The 15,235-nt window shown below is 39.8% G+C and overlaps 1 protein-coding gene and 1 long non-coding RNA gene across 11 annotated transcripts in view; one reads left to right on the top strand and one right to left on the bottom strand.

Annotated features, from left to right (window-relative positions):
• Positions 1-647: 647 nt before the first annotated feature.
• Positions 648-2,434, bottom strand: LOC135308201 (uncharacterized). The gene is made up of 2 exons (XR_010368740.1): positions 2,303-2,434; positions 648-1,941 (listed from the first exon to the last, which is right to left on the bottom strand). It is a non-coding gene; the product is annotated as an uncharacterized LOC135308201 (long non-coding RNA).
• A 40-nt stretch (positions 2,435-2,474) lies between these two features.
• SHQ1 (SHQ1, H/ACA ribonucleoprotein assembly factor) overlaps positions 2,475-15,235 on the top strand; it is a 38,285-nt gene continuing 25,524 nt past the window's right edge. For 2 of the 10 annotated variants that reach the window (XM_064433077.1, XM_064433085.1), the window contains exons 1-8: positions 3,252-3,468; positions 4,522-4,704; positions 5,163-5,227; positions 5,667-5,789; positions 6,548-6,696; positions 7,379-7,491; positions 9,381-9,508; positions 13,963-14,117. In XM_064433077.1, coding sequence (XP_064289147.1) covers positions 3,422-3,468; positions 4,522-4,704; positions 5,163-5,227; positions 5,667-5,789; positions 6,548-6,696; positions 7,379-7,491; positions 9,381-9,508; positions 13,963-14,117 — 963 coding nt within the window. In that variant the 5' untranslated portion in view covers positions 3,252-3,421. Of the gene's footprint in view, positions 2,653-2,766; positions 3,018-3,250; positions 3,469-3,540; positions 3,740-3,765; positions 3,942-4,521; positions 4,705-5,162; positions 5,228-5,666; positions 5,790-6,547; positions 6,697-7,378; positions 7,492-9,380; positions 9,509-13,962; positions 14,118-15,235 lie in introns of those variants that run through there. The other 8 variants (XM_064433079.1, XM_064433082.1, XM_064433078.1 and 5 more) reach the window with 8 other exon arrangements.

The following is a 15,235-nucleotide window of genomic DNA, read 5'->3' as shown; positions in this document are numbered from 1 at the left end:
GGAGCTGGAGTACAAAGAACGGAGACGCCAAAGAGGAGAGAAGTGCAGGTGGAGCCTCGCAAGTTCAGAACTGGAAGAGCCTCGTGTCCCTCCTGGAGCCACTGGAAGTGACACTGGCATTCGCTTGGCAGTGGAATGGCACAGCCTGTCCATCTTACACTGCCTTCACCAGTGGTGCCCCAAAATGTACTTTGCCTTAGCATCACTCCAAACGCAATGAACAACGACTGTTTCAAGAGCTTCATCCAACTCGGATTGTGGCCAGACATGAAAATGTAAATTATTTCATGGTAAGAGAAAATAGCAATACTAAATGAGAAAGTACAGAAAAACCACTATGCATAAACATATGCCTTTTCCCAAGAATATATGGACTATAATCAAACCCTACCAAACTTTGTGCTTAATGAAAAAGAGTACCAGTGGCTGAAACCCTCGAGCTGTTCAAATGTGGGATTTTTGTATCATCAGTACAATCAGTTTCTCCTCTAGATGTGTCAGTTACGCCCTCTTAGTGATTTTGTTTTGGATTACCATTTCCAAGGTTGCCAGATTTACTGATTATTATTTATTATTATTATTAACAGAGCCAATTGTCCTTGTCAATTGCAAAGTTTCATGTTTCTATTTCTCAAGCAAACAGCAAGTTGTCCTAATTACTTGCCCAAAACATTGTAGATAATGCATTTTAATTCTTCTGTGCCCTATTAAATATATACCAGCCAAATTCTCTTCATCAGAAAGATGCACTAATAGATGTAGTCTTCGTACATTTCCAAATAAAACTTTTTCATTCCACTCTAAAAAAATTCAGTATGTATTTTACGAAGAAAGCAATGCTCATTCCTTGGAGATGCTACTTCATTTATTTGGATGGAAAAGCAGAATGGCTGATGCACTGCTTTCTTCACTAAAATAAATATATAAATAGTTCTGTTACAAGGAAAGTATTAGCACAAAAAAAAAAAGAACAGGCTGGGAGTTCTTAGGCTCTAAAAAAATAATTCTGAGGCAGTCTTGGAAAGGTCAGTGAGACAAGAATAAATTCTCAGATGAAACTTCTTTATCTTTCACAAGCTTGTCCTGCAAATTTGAATTTATCCAGAGAAGATGGTGCCTACTGGTTCATAATCCAGCTTCCTGCCCAATACACTTATTGCAGATTACTTTGTAAGGTCTCAAAGTTAATTAGTGCTGAAGTTCTCTGGAAATGCATCAAAAGTTTCTGAGGACATGACTGAGGCCTTGTTCAAACCAAATCAGCATCTGAAATTAGATATCATTAACTTCTTAACATGAAAAAAAGCTTTTTATATGCCATGCATCTTCAAGTTCTGCATGTGAAAAACTGGGACACAAGGAAGTTTAGGCTGAATATTGAAACCATCCATCAATTTTAAATCAGTGGGGAGAACTATGTATTTTGAAGCAAATTGTTTAATTTTTGTGCAGTACTTGAACTGCTGGTTCAGTTCAGTACACATTTAGTGGATTTCCAGTGTGCAGGATTATTTGTCTACTTTTTTTTTTTTTAAAGAAAACTTTATTAGGAGAGGTTACATAATTATTCTTTTTCCCTCCAGGAAAAATATTTGAATGCCTTTCAGAGGGGGCAGTAAGACAGTCAGCAGCATTTTAAAATGTAGAGAATTATCTAGAACCAAAATATCGCTTATGGTCCAAAGGCAAAAAAAAAATTACTTTAATTCTACATTAGGAGGTATATTTAATAAATTACAACTTTTAAAACAACTTTTCTAGTCTTGGATCTTCTTGTTCTCCTTCCTGCTGCATTTGTTTGGATCCATCAGGCTCTGTCCCCTGTTCACCCTGTCAGTGTTTGCATTAATCCAGTAGCTTAGAAGAGATTTATGTAATTGGGAATTCCTCCTCTGACAGTGCTCTGGGGTCACTCCTCTGTTTACTCATCTTCTACCTTATCTGCAGCAAAGAGAATACGGAGGAGTGTAAACACAACAGAAATAGCACATTTGTTCACAGGAATAGTACTGGATTAACCAGTGGCGTCACAGAAAAGAAACAAACTATCTCCCCAACACACTCAATTTCCACGTTTCTTTATGAAAACCAGCTGCTGAAGCAAAATATGCTCAGTCTGTGCAAGATGTTTTTTGCAACAGCAGATAAGAATTCATTCTTTTCATTTGTCCAGACGACGGATTATGATTTTCACCCTAGGCGACCTGGCTTTACACAGCCACGCTGCCCACACCCGGACTGCCCGCTGATCGCTCCCTTTCCAACAACTCCCGCAAACAGCAGGAAACTCCACCAAATTTACAGGCAGCAAGAATTCACGCCAGATCTTTGTGTTTCTGCACGTTTCCCGCAAAGGAGCCGAGCTACAAACACCGAGGAGCCGGGCAGAGCCCGCGGGGCGGCCGGCGGTGAGGGGCGGCTATGAGGGGGGCGAGCCCGCCCGAGTGCGCACGCGCGGCTCCGCCCCGGTGCGGGCGGGCGCGGGAAGCGGCGGCTGGAGCGGCGTGGGGTCCGTGAGTGACGCGGGCGGGCACGGCCGGGGCTCTTCCCGGTGCTGATCCCGGGACTCTCCCGCTGCCAGCCGCCTTCCCCGGGGGCTCTGTCCCCTTGCAGGGCTCGCTGCTGGGTGGCTAAGCGGGAGAACGGCCGCAGGTCAGCGCGAGGCCCGGTGTGACGGCGCGGGCGGGTGTTTAGTTCTGGGCTCCTGCGTGCAGGAGAGACAAGGAGAGGGAGCAGAGGTGCTGAGGGGTCTGGAGCGTCTCTGATGGGGAGAGACTGCGGGAGGTGGAGAACAGGAAAATGAGATTAATGTACATAAACACCGCCAAGAGGTGTCAGAGGACGGGACCAGGCTGTTCAGGGGTGCCCAGCGATAGGACGAGGAGCAGCGCCCGTGAAATGAAACACAAAAAGTTTCACCTCAGCGTGAGGAAGAACTTCGGCATGGCGAGCGGCAGGAGTCTCCCTCTCTGAGGACATTCCAAGCCCACCGGGGGTTCCTGTGTCACCTGCTCCAGGTGACCCTGCCTTGGAGGGATCCCCAGGCCTCCCTAAACCGAGCAGTTCTGTGTTTTAATGCATGCACCATCCCTGTCCCTGCCCTGTTCCCTCTCCCTATTCCTCACGACAGGCTGGGCAGTGTGATTATTTGGGATACCTGGGGTCTCAGAGTTGTGTCCCCGTGGTTCCTCAGCTGTGAGGTATCAGGGATTTGTGTGGGAACCCCCCAAGAGGGATTTGGGGTGATTACTTTGGGGCAGGGATGCTCCAAGTGCGGCAGGAGAGCTGGGCCTGGTTTTGGGGCTGCTGTTTATTTATGGGCCTCTGACTGGGGAAAATAAAAATACACACTGGCAAGTCATCCCTGAAGAGTCCAAATGAGCTGTTGGGGTTTTGGTGCCTCTTAGCTGTGCTTGTGCTGATGAGAGAAGAAGAAAATCCACAGGAAAGTGCATCTTGTGTACAGGTGTAGGTGTTCTACCAGCCAGGTGTTTCCTATTTAAATACAATTCTAGAAAACACCTGACAGCTTCTCAGCCTGCAGTGGGTGGGAATGTTAACCCTGAAATTGTGATATTGTGAAATGGGAAGTTTTAATATTTTTCATACATGCTAAATAAGGCTAATTATCCATATGAGATAAAGGTGCTCTGTTAATTTAGCCTCATTAATGGTTAATGATTTCTGGCTGTTCATGTAATTGTCAGAATGAGGATATGTTTAGTAAAGGTAACTGAAAGTGAGTGAGAAGTAGTTATTTCCCAAATAACAGTGCTATTCTGGTTTTAATTGTTTAAATATTAATAACATTTTGGTTTAAAAAGCTAGTTTTCAAAACTGTGTGACCTTTTGTAAACATACCTTCCAAAACAAACAAAAAAATCCCCAAACAATCCATAACTGGGTTTTAAATTAAACCTGAGATGAGAAGCTATTGAAAGGTCAGACAATTGTATATTAAGTGAATAGCATTATATAAATTGCTTTTCTTGTGCTAAATATGTATGCATGCCATTGTATATACATACATATGGTTCTGAGGGATGTTACCTTGAATCTTGCTCATATTCTGGCTAATATGTGTGTGAATTACAAAACACAGCTCTGTTTTTTGGAAGTATTAATTGTTTTTAGGATTTTTTTTAATAGTGGTTTGTGTTCAGTTCACCAGAGAACTGCAAAGGTCTAAGATCTGCTGTGTGTGGAATTATAAATAACAGGAAAAGCTGCAAGGTTTTAGGACTGAATTTTAATGTGGTTTTCCTGTGGCAGGTAACAGGTGCTTTCCTTTACTCCAGCTCTACGTTCAGTTGTTTCATTAAGGTGCAGAGTGGTGGTACCTTCATGGTTTTTGTTTTTGGTAACAATTTTACACTGTTGTCATCAGTGTTTTCTTCTTGAGCACATGGAGGATAATTGTGTGGGAATCTGAAATGTTCTTACAGAATTTTGGAGAGACACCACTCGCTCTCACAAACTGGGAGCTACAATAATGGTTTTCTTCTTTTCCTGTTTCTGCAGGGCCACACAAGCAGAGTTTGCTTCTCCTGCTGGATTCATCATGATAACTCCAGCTTTTGAACTGAGCCAGGACCCGGATTTCCTTACAGTGAAAATCAGAGTGCCTTATGCCAGAGCTTCAGAGTTTGACATTTACTTTGAAGGGGAAGACTTCAAATTTTATGCTAAGCCATACTTTCTCAGGCAAGTAGAGGAAAAAGTTTGTAAAAATTGATCTTCATAGTAGGAAATGAACTTAATTTTGGTCCCTTCAGAATGTTCCTCATCTGCAGCTTTTATTCTGCTGACTACAGACAGCTCAGTTCATGCAAAGATTTGGTTTTTTTGGATCTGGCCTCTTTGTTCCTAGCCATTAAATCATGTTAAAGGGAGTTGAAAGAAATACTTTTCTAAATTTACTGTACAATGGCTTTTTAATTGTAAATGGCCAGACAACTCTCTGGGTGTAGATTTTGTAGAGTGTGTCTTTTCCTGGGAGGAATCCAGGGGGATTGAACTGCATGGATTGCATTACTGTGAAGAAGAGTGTAGCTAAGCCCTTGGTGCTGCTTTTGGAATGTGCCTTACATTTTTATAGGCTGAGACATTGACTTGCAGAATTAGTCAGGCTTTCAGTGAGGCATCTCATTTTTTGTCTGCAGATTGACACTTCCTGGAAGAATTGTGGAGGATGGCAGAGAAAAAGCATCTTACAATACAGATGAAGGTATTGGTGTCTGTGTCAAAAATGTTGCTATTTCCAGTAATTTATGCTTTAAAACAAGAAAAAAAAAAGAGATAAAGCAATAAATTTGTTTGCAGAACCATTATTACATGACTTAAGACAATAATCAGGTTGGTGAATGTAGCTTCTGTGGATTGTTGGTGTAAGGATGAAAAATTAAATAAACCTTGCTTATGTTGGTTTGTGTTTATACAATGTAAGTCAGGAGACTTCAAGTAGTTAAACATTCTCTTTCATGTTTTATCGTTAAAATCCTGAATTGTTTTGAAATAAGGTTAAAAACATGCACAGGGATCAATTAAAAATGAAATGTTACCTGCATGTGTCCTACTTCCTCTGAGCCTTTCTCGTAGAGGAAGAATGCACGTTTTCCTGTCTCAGATATTTTAATTCAATAATTGTATTCCTACTTTCTTTTAAGGTACTTTTACAATTCAGTTGCCCAAGGAGGTTCCTGGCCAATATTTTGAGGGGCTGGACATGCTGACATCTCTTTTAGCACCAAAGAAATCAAGATCAGCAAAACCTCTGGTAGAAGAGATGGGTATGACAAAATCAATCTGGTTTATACAAGATGATACATGTGTCTAATGAAACAGTTATTGATTTATAGAGAGATAAATTTAGAAAAGTACAATATTTTTATTATTGAGTAGTCCAAGGTATGAGAAGGGTGTGAATAAATTAAAGTGTGGATAAGAGCAGAAATAAATATGTTGCAGATCATACACATGTCAATTTGAGGGGTTTGGTTATGTTTAAATCTTTCCAAAATATGCTTAAAATGTGCTTTTAAAAATGCTAATGCTCTGTAGGGCTTTGTACCCCTCTAGTGGCTGTAGAACACACACACAGTTGAGTCTTGTGCTTTCTACAAACTCAAGTGAGAAGCTAATTAAAACCACAGGTTCTAGTGCATGTCTTGCTTATCATCAGTACTTAACAGACAAAACTGTTTGGCTGTCTCTGATTTTTTAATTCCTGCCTTAAATTACTCATTATAAAATCACTTAGGTTCTGTCAGGGTTCTCCTAGGATCAGATGCTGATCTTACTGAATTCAGTAGAAAACATGTTTCAGTCTGAGGGAGTGCATTTAAAATTTAGTGTTCCTGATGGTCATTTTTGAAAGTTGGGGAGTCTGAAGCAGCACTTGTGGGTTGGAGATCTGTATGACTCAGTGTTGAGTGAGATTTCTTAAAAGATGCAGTAAAATAAGACAGGCAAACACCAGTAGCACAAGAAACCTTTCAAGGAAATACCACGTAGTTTTCTATGTGATAATTTTCTGACCATGCTGTAGATTCAGCTGCCTCTGCTGAGCTGTCTGAAGAGAATGAAGAGGAATTTGACTGGGAAATGGAACAGACTCCTTATGAAGAAAGCCCTCCACCACTGCAGCACCCCTATGGCTTTGGGAATTTGCGCTCAGGGGTGTTCCAGAGGCTGCAGGTAGATGAATTTTGTCTTCTCTCCTGGAAGTTCTGGGTAACTTGCTGTGTAGGCTTCCTTGCTCACAAGACAACAACTTCTGAAAAGTGCAACTCAGTTATGTAACTCTAACCTACTGTTGCATGAATTATAGTCTTCACAGGGTTTGGAGCAGGATTGCTGTTTATGGATAAAGTATTTACATTGTTTGGACATGGATGCTGCTTTTTACCATGGAATTTGTGAAGAAATTTACCATCAGGAAATGGGATGGGAAATAACTACCTAATGATGTTTAAAAGGGCACTGCAATGCAATTGTCTATTAATTAATGTACAGCCACTTCAGAGAGTGAGACTATTCTCAAAAGTCACAAATGGTGTGTGATTCTTATCTTGTCTTTGTTGGGGTTGTGTGCTTTTGTTTAACATTGCAAATTTATCATAATGCAAAATAACCTCCCTGCCTTATGATGAAATAGCCTGAATAGACTTGATAATATCATGAGTTCTGAGGAGCTTCAAATAATTACATTTCCTTGGAATTTTGATGTTTTATTTGCATAGTGGAGCCTGAATTTGGAGACTGAAGCTTTTCTAGGGATTTCAGTGCAATGCTGAAAAGCATCCTTCTTGAATTCTCCCTGAATAAATCTTGTGTGCCATACCAGTGGCTTGGTGCTATAATTTGTTGCCATTTGCAGGATGAGCTCAGTGATGTTATTGACATTAAGGATCCTGACCAAACCCCTGCAGAGGAACGGAGGAGGAGACGTTTGGCAGCTGAGGCTGCCAAGTTTGAGCCTGATCATTACCTGTGAGTACTGATGAACTTCTCCTGGCCAAGTGCCTCTGAAACACATTCCCTTCTCACAAATGATTGGATTTAAGATTTAGCAAGAACAGCTTTATTTTTGGTCTGGTTTTGTCTCATCAGAGCAGGCCTTAGTGGGTATTTTTGGTATGACACTGACACAAAACACTGCTCATTTGTTTTGGGGTTACTCAACTGTTTAATTACTCTGTGTTTAAGGGGGACTGCTGTCAGCTGTTGCAGACCCTTGTTTCATACTTTACCTCCTCAGCAGCTGAGCAGCCACTCCCTGCTGGCATCTTGGGTTGACAAAATCAGAACTTTTTCACCTTGTGAAAGAAGGATTCATAAGCCATGCTTGTCTAGGAGAGGCTAATTTGAGTTTTGAAGCTAAGAAATTTTGTCTTGGCTACTTTGGTTTTTTTTGCTTTCATCATGTAAAACTTGTTTTACAGCAGAATGAAGAAAATGTCCAAACCAAAACTTTGTGTTTCTTTTATGCTTCATTCCATGTAGTGAGGTGAAAATTATTCTTTGGGCCTTTCAGGCTGAAGTATTTCAGGTGAAGTTAGGTTCAGATAAGTAAAGTAAATTAAAGCCATGAGAATTATTAATAGATTCCTGCAAAATGGATCTCGTGGGAGAAGAGGGTAGTCCTCAGTGGGAGAATTAGTACTGTGGTGTGTTTTGTGGGGACAGGAAGGCTTAACCATTTTGGGTTGTTTCAGAAGGTAACTTTGCAAAGTTAGCCTGAAATTTTTCCTCAGTTGGATATTTCAGAGGCATCCTCATGTCTTCTGTAACACATAAAAAACAGAAGAGCTTTGTTGAACTGCATTTCACTGAAGTGAAGTAGTTCCTAACCTCTAATGGGATGCAAATTGCAGTGATTTCAAGTTTCAGTTTTAGACTCTGTGTTCTGGACTGGTAGAGCTACACCATTTAGTGTAATGGCTGTGTCTTGGTTGTTTCAGAGCAGATGATACCAGCCTTTCTTCAACAAAAATTGTTTTCCTGAGGAGAACAGAAGCTCTGGTAGAAATGGGGGCAAACAACTGTTCTGGGGGCCTTGAGGAGAATGTGCCCTGGCTGATAAGTTGTTTTGATTTTGAAGGGAGGCAACAACAACAACAACAACAAAAAAAAAAAAAACTGTCAGTGTGAGATGGAAGCACATTGCATTCTGTGTGCAGGTTTTGTGGGGGGATGAAGAAGGTATTGCGAAATTTCCCATGGTTTTTTTTCAGTTCTCAGTATTGATACCATTGTTTGGCTTGAAGAAAAAGTTCAGATGGTAAGAGGAGGCTTAGAACTGGAATCCTTTAGGATAAATCCTCCCAGAATTACTAGATTCAGATTTTTACCACAGTGGCTTTGTGCTGAGATGGAGGTGATCTCTCTTCCAGAATTCATGTACAGCTTTTCTTTTTCCACCTTGCTTGAAGTGGTGAAAGCACTTCAAGCTTTCACCATCCCTGCTTCACCTGTAGCCTTCAGCTGCACAGCCTCCTCCCAAAAAATTCCCTGGCTCTTAACTGGGAGAGCTACCCAACAAAATGATTTGTCTGAGAAGCCTTTGGAGTGTTTTCCTTCAGCTGCACTCAGAACAAATCAGGTTGGTTCAGCTTCATGTGAGGCTGCAAGCTCATTAATTCCCTGGCCTTCTGGGAGGCCCAGGGAAGGTGGAGGAGGTAAGGACTACTGAAACACAGGAGAATACTGGGGGTTTTAAAAGAACTATTATTTTCTGCTTTAATGTCAAAGAACATATTTCCAACATGGAAAATAACCTGGAGCCAAGTGAGATGCATTCTATGGATGTGTTAATATGTACCCACATACAATATGAATTGAAATAAATAGCATATGAAAGTTCTTTTTATTTTCCCTAGAGCTGATTTTTTTGAAGATGAAACTATTAAGCATCTTTTAAAGTACAAACCCTGGTGGATTGATGCTCATAAAAAGATGACAGCCTTGCAGGGAGGAAGTCATCAGGAACATGACAGTCCTGCATTTGGTAAGAATATACATATATATAAAAATATATATATGCACACACATCTGTTGCTTGAATGATAATTGCTGTGATGCCATGTTATAGCTTATTGTTCTTAAAGCAAATTTATTGCTCTGACATTTAGTATGTATTATTTTATGGGTCTCAGAGACCTTTTTTCAAAGAAAACTTTGTGTCCATTTAGAAGCCTGAAGGGATGTTTCCAGGGTGAGTAGGTGACCTTGTGGGAGCACTGCTAACAGATAACTGAGGCAGCCTCCCTGCACACAGTGATTACAGAGAGCACTGCAAGTTACTATTGTGCATTTTCTTCTATTGTTCTTTGTTCATTTCCTATGTTGTATGAAAATCTGATATTCCTAAAGCAGATGATGATAATCCCTTCACCAGGGGTTCTCAGGGCACTGATAATACCTGCACTTCCCCATTTTCTCTGGGAGAAAAATAGAATTTGGATGTTGTGTATTTTACTGTGAATGTAATCTGATCTTCATTCCTGGTGTCTTTTCAGCCTCTGAAATTGTTAATTATGTCCATCATAAATACTTGATTTAAAAAGCAGTGGACAAAGGTACAAGAGGCTTGAGAATACAATAATGAGGGCTTCCTTTGTTTGTTTTTATCCATTCACTCCGTAGTAAATGAAACACTACTCCTGTTTGCTTGGCTTAAGGAGTATAATTAAAATGAAGAGCTCCTGGATGATTTTACTGATAAGGAATGTTTCTCCTCCAAACTGAGGTACTGAGGAAAAACATGTCTGTTGTTGTGTTTTAGGGTCAAAACCAGAAAAACTCCTCAAAAAGCTGGCAAGCCTGCTAATGAAATTATACAGAAAAGAGACTTTATAAAGGATCATCTTTGCTCCATACCATTTGTTATAACAGATATCTATTTTATAAGAATGACCAAAAGATCTCACCTTCATGGGGCTGTGTGGAGAGGTTCATGCTGTTTTGTGAATCTTGAGGAAATTTAAGTAACAAAAGAGGCAATCTGGAGTTTGGGAGATGCTAATGCCAACAATCCCAGCCTTTTTTCCTTGGAGAAAGCTCAGTTTTGGTAACATTTGTGCTGTTTGAGTAAGTGACTGAAATCAGTGGAGGTTCCCAGCCCTGTGTGAGCTGTGGTGAAGGAAACCACCATGAGAGGGAGTGCAGGTTCTACTGGAAGGTCTCCTGTGCCTGGGAATGCAGAAGGGCAGGAGGTGGCTCCAGGCTGTTCCAGGATCTGATCAGCAGCAGGATGGATCCCCTGTGCTCTTCCATTGCTGTGCCAGCCAAAGGAATGGTGCAGTTCATCAGCAATTCCTCTCTGTCCTGTGGGAAGGAAGGATTTTGTTGTGAATAAAGACATGTTGCTCCTCAGGTTAAATGTAAAAGTGAGTTTGTGGTGGGAAAGAGACATAAAAATTACCAGATTCTTCAAAAATTTATTTTCTTATTAGGAAACACTGAATAAAGAGAATTATTTTTCTTTCTTTCTTTTCCTGACTTACATTGATGTCTTTTCAGTTGTTGTCCTAATTGGTTTCTTGGAGCCAAAATCTTGATTACTTTTGTCTTTATAATGTCTTTGGCTGCAAGAAGTAATTAGAAGTACAGATGGCCTTTTTATTTTTTGTGTGACATTGCAATTAACTGAAGATTTTCTTTGGTTGATTACTGCTCTTATATTTATCCCTGGTTATTTTCTCTTTGTTTTTAAATCATCAGGTTCTTCTAATGTCTCATTACCAAATTTTTTTTCTCTCTTTGGTTTATCTCTTCTCATTAACATTTGAAGTTTTCATCTCTCTTCTGTCCTTACTTTGAATCTATTTTTATTTGACCTTTTAACTTTTTTCTCCAGCTTGTGTGCATAGTTTGTGTATTTTGCCTTTTGAAATTTTTTTCTTATCCCAAGTGTCTTTTCTTTTTGTCCTTTTTGTACATCTTACTGTATATTCTCTTGTTCACACTTAAAATGTCTCATTCAAGTCAAGTAATACTCCATAAAGCCTTATTAATTACACAGCCTTTCCCAGGAGGGGATAACATTTTTGGAAAGCTTCCTTGCTGCTGCTGAAGTTTACATTAGTGTCTTGCTTCTACAGATTCCAGATGAAAGGGTTTGTATTTTCTAACAGTCACATTCAGCTTGGTTAAAAGTTCATTTTTATTCTACTTCCAATTGCACTACTGTAAAAAACTCCTCTTTAGGCAACACAATAATCTTCAAAGGCTCAGGCTGACATATGTATTTAATCTAACATTTATATGCTCCAAGGATATCTTATTTTGTTCAGGGTAACCTCTCATGCTTACAGTGACTGTTCTCTTTCTTATTTCTTTATAGAAAGAGAAGCAATTTCCTCTCAAAGTTCCACCTTTCAGTAAGGCTTGGCTCAAATATATGCCATTACTGGTGGATTCATAAGTTTAAGATGGATTACTTTTCTTTTTTTATCAAATTTCTGTCTACCTGCTTTGCTCAGTTTTCAGGGCTTTGCATCTTGTGTTCCTTCCTGGCACTGCTCTGCTGCAGAGCAGTTTTGATGTGAGGAAATTCTGCTTTTTGTTCATGCAAAACTCTTAATGATCAGGCTCCACTGTAAAGTAGCTCAGGTTTTAAAAGGCAAGACAAATATCAATAACTAACTTCATTCTGACTAACCTGCTCTCTGCTGACCATTCTCCTCCTTCATCTGATGTTGCTGATTCCTTAACCTGCAGGGGTAGAGGCACACATTTAAACACATTAAAATTGTAACATAATATTTTAGTTTAAAAAAAAAAGAGGGGTCAGTTCTGCTCAGTTCTTTCCCTTTGGGAGAGCAGTGGGATTCAAGACTTGGCTTGACAGGATCATGAAGTGAGGGAGGCTCTGCTCTCACCAGCAGATTATCCGAGGTGCTTCCTGAGCTGTGCTTTCCTGACTGACCACTGAGTCAGCTCTCTGTGTGGGTCCAGCACATTTTATCTAAGTGCCCTAACACATTTAGAGCTGGAAGTGTCATAGTAGTCTGGAGATACTGATCTCCCAGTGATTTAAGTGGTGTTATCACAGTGTAAAATAGCAGTAGGGCTGTAACAAAACACCCTCTGGCTGTCAGACCTCATCCTCCCCTCGGAGATTAAACTCTGCTTCACTGACACTCTGCTACTGGAGGACAATTTGAAGTATCTTCTTTTTTAACATGAGGAATGGCCAGCTTAAAATAAGTAAAAGAGGTGATTAAAATGTAAAGGTAATGTCTGCAGTCTCATCTGTCAGAAACTTTGTGAGATGGAAGTCTGACTCCTTTAGATGTGGCTATATTAACACATATTTATATTCTGGCATGGTTTTGCCACTGGCAAATACACAAAACAATTTAAAATCAAAGTCACAAAAAAACTTGCCAATTTAGCTTACTTGATAAGTAGCAGCAAGTGCTGCTTTGCATCAGATTAATACTGATTGTGGTACAGATTGTTAGCTAAAACTTGGCAGTGTAAGTGTACAAAAGTGTACAGGCTTAGTACAGCAGAAATGTAATTACAGTTTTAATTGTTCTGATAATTTCACACCACGTACTTGGAAGTACAGGGAAAACAAAGTAGGTGGTGGCTTGGACATGTTAATAATGAGTTTCAGGCTTGAATAATTAATTTTCAAAAACTTCAGGCAATTGATAGAACTTTTTTCCACCATTGAAGTATTTTCTCAGAGAAAGATATTTTATTTAGAACACCTGGCACTTTGCAGCAATTTAAGGAGCATCTTGTAACATTTACCTTTGGGAATTGTCTAGTCTACATCTTGTTTGCTGCTGTGTAATAGACCTGGAATTTCTGTGTTTATGGTCCAATTGTAGATGTTATGATGCTTCAGAGTTTGCATTTTAAAGGAAGAAAACTTGACTGCTAGGTTTCATTAATTTCATTGGGAGTTTTAGTGTTTGAAAGTGAAGTGTGGTTCATGTTTACACTGAAGAATCAACTTACAAAGAAATAGAATGAAGATGCATCATCTATAGTTGTGATTCAAGGGTGATACTGACCTGCTTAGCATGAACAGGAAAAACAGAGTTAGAACAGCCATACTCTTTCTAAATTGTCACTTGCCTCTGGATTTTTGTCCTATACAATGTGGGCTTAAGAATCCTCATTTTATTTGGATCCTGATTGTGCATTTATCCCTGTATAAGATATCCAGGCATCCACAGAAATCCTTGGCACCTGGAGAGGTTCAAAATTATCAGTGTGTACATGCTGTGCTGTGCTAGAGCTTGACATTGAAATGAATATACCAGAGCTTAATAAAAGTTAAAAAGAAAGTAAGAGTGATTTAGGCTTTTTTCTTGAGAGATGGGGGACTTGTGATTAGTTCCACGCTCCTTTTTAAAGACACTGTTGAGGTAGTATTATCACCTATTAAAGTGAATGTGCCAGCTTTAAATTCATAATCAATTATCCTCTTACTTTTTATAGTTGTCTTCTCTGAGGAAGAGAGAGAGCAGATGAGAAAGTTCACAAATAAATCTTACCTCCTGGATAAAAGGAGCCGTCACCACGTGTATCTTGGATTAATTGATATTCTTCTGGCATACTGCTACGAGATCCGTGTCAATGAAGGGGACAAGAATGTAAGTTTTAAGAAAGTAAAGAATATAATATGTTTTAGGAACTTAGTGCTGAACCCTGTACTGCCATTTAGGGAACATACCTTTTAACATGAACTTATTCCCAGGCATTAAACTTATGTGATGAAGGTAAAATGAAAGATTTTATATCTCTAGATTTGGTGCACGTGGGGATCTCTAAATACCTGTGTTCTTCTGCAGCTGCATTGGAATAGGAGAGATGTGGAGTAGCAGGGGATTGCAAACAGTTCTGTGTACTTCTGATTTGTGTATCTTGGTTTATACAGATGCATATTTAACAGAACAATTGTTCTTTCTCATTCTGTGTGCATACCTTGTCCTCTTGGAATTGCTTCCCAAGTACAACTTTGTGCCTCGCATCTCCTGTGCTGATATGAACCAAGGAGTTGTGTTTTTAATGCTTTTAACCAAAATACTGGCACATGTAATTAAAACTACTCTGGCTTAATCAGACTGAAATGCAGGGCATGGACTATAGAATGACAAGCAAAATGTGCAGACCTGCTGATTCACCAGAATAATCTGGGATTGTGGTTGTGTTGCATGTTAGAGCTGCACAGAATTGCAAATCTGCCAGGACCACAGTTGTGCAATTCTTTATTGGTTTTGCAGTAACTGTATGATGTGTGTGGAAAACACTCTGGGGTTTTTTCTCCTTTCCCCCCTGCCCTTGTTTTTATTCCTATTTAATAGGAAAACCAAGACATTCAGGCCACACAACTCTTTACCAGAGCCAGGATTATAGATCAAGGCTTTCTGGCTTTTTGCCCCAATCATCCCACTGGACCACACTTCCACTCAAATGCTATGAATCTGTCACATATTAAGAATAATGACATTTTACATGTACTGCTGGCTTCAGGACCCTCTCTGCAAGCCAAAAGTCTTGAGCTGTTTTCATGAAACAAGGCATTTGAGCTTGGCTTTTGTTGATTCAAGTCTCTTGCTTTGTGCAAAGGGACAGAAATCCACTAAAATACCATTTCTCTGTGTGTTGCTGTTATATTTTAAAGTTTTTGTGTAGGGCTGGATCATCCTACTATGGAAAGCAACTCAATTATTTAACATCTGCCTTGCAATATAATTTTTAATGCTGTCCT

This window comes from Passer domesticus, chromosome 9 (assembly GCF_036417665.1).
Source record: "Passer domesticus isolate bPasDom1 chromosome 9, bPasDom1.hap1, whole genome shotgun sequence".
NCBI lineage: Eukaryota > Metazoa > Chordata > Aves > Passeriformes > Passeridae > Passer > Passer domesticus.
This window is presented reverse-complemented; position numbering and strand designations above follow the sequence as displayed.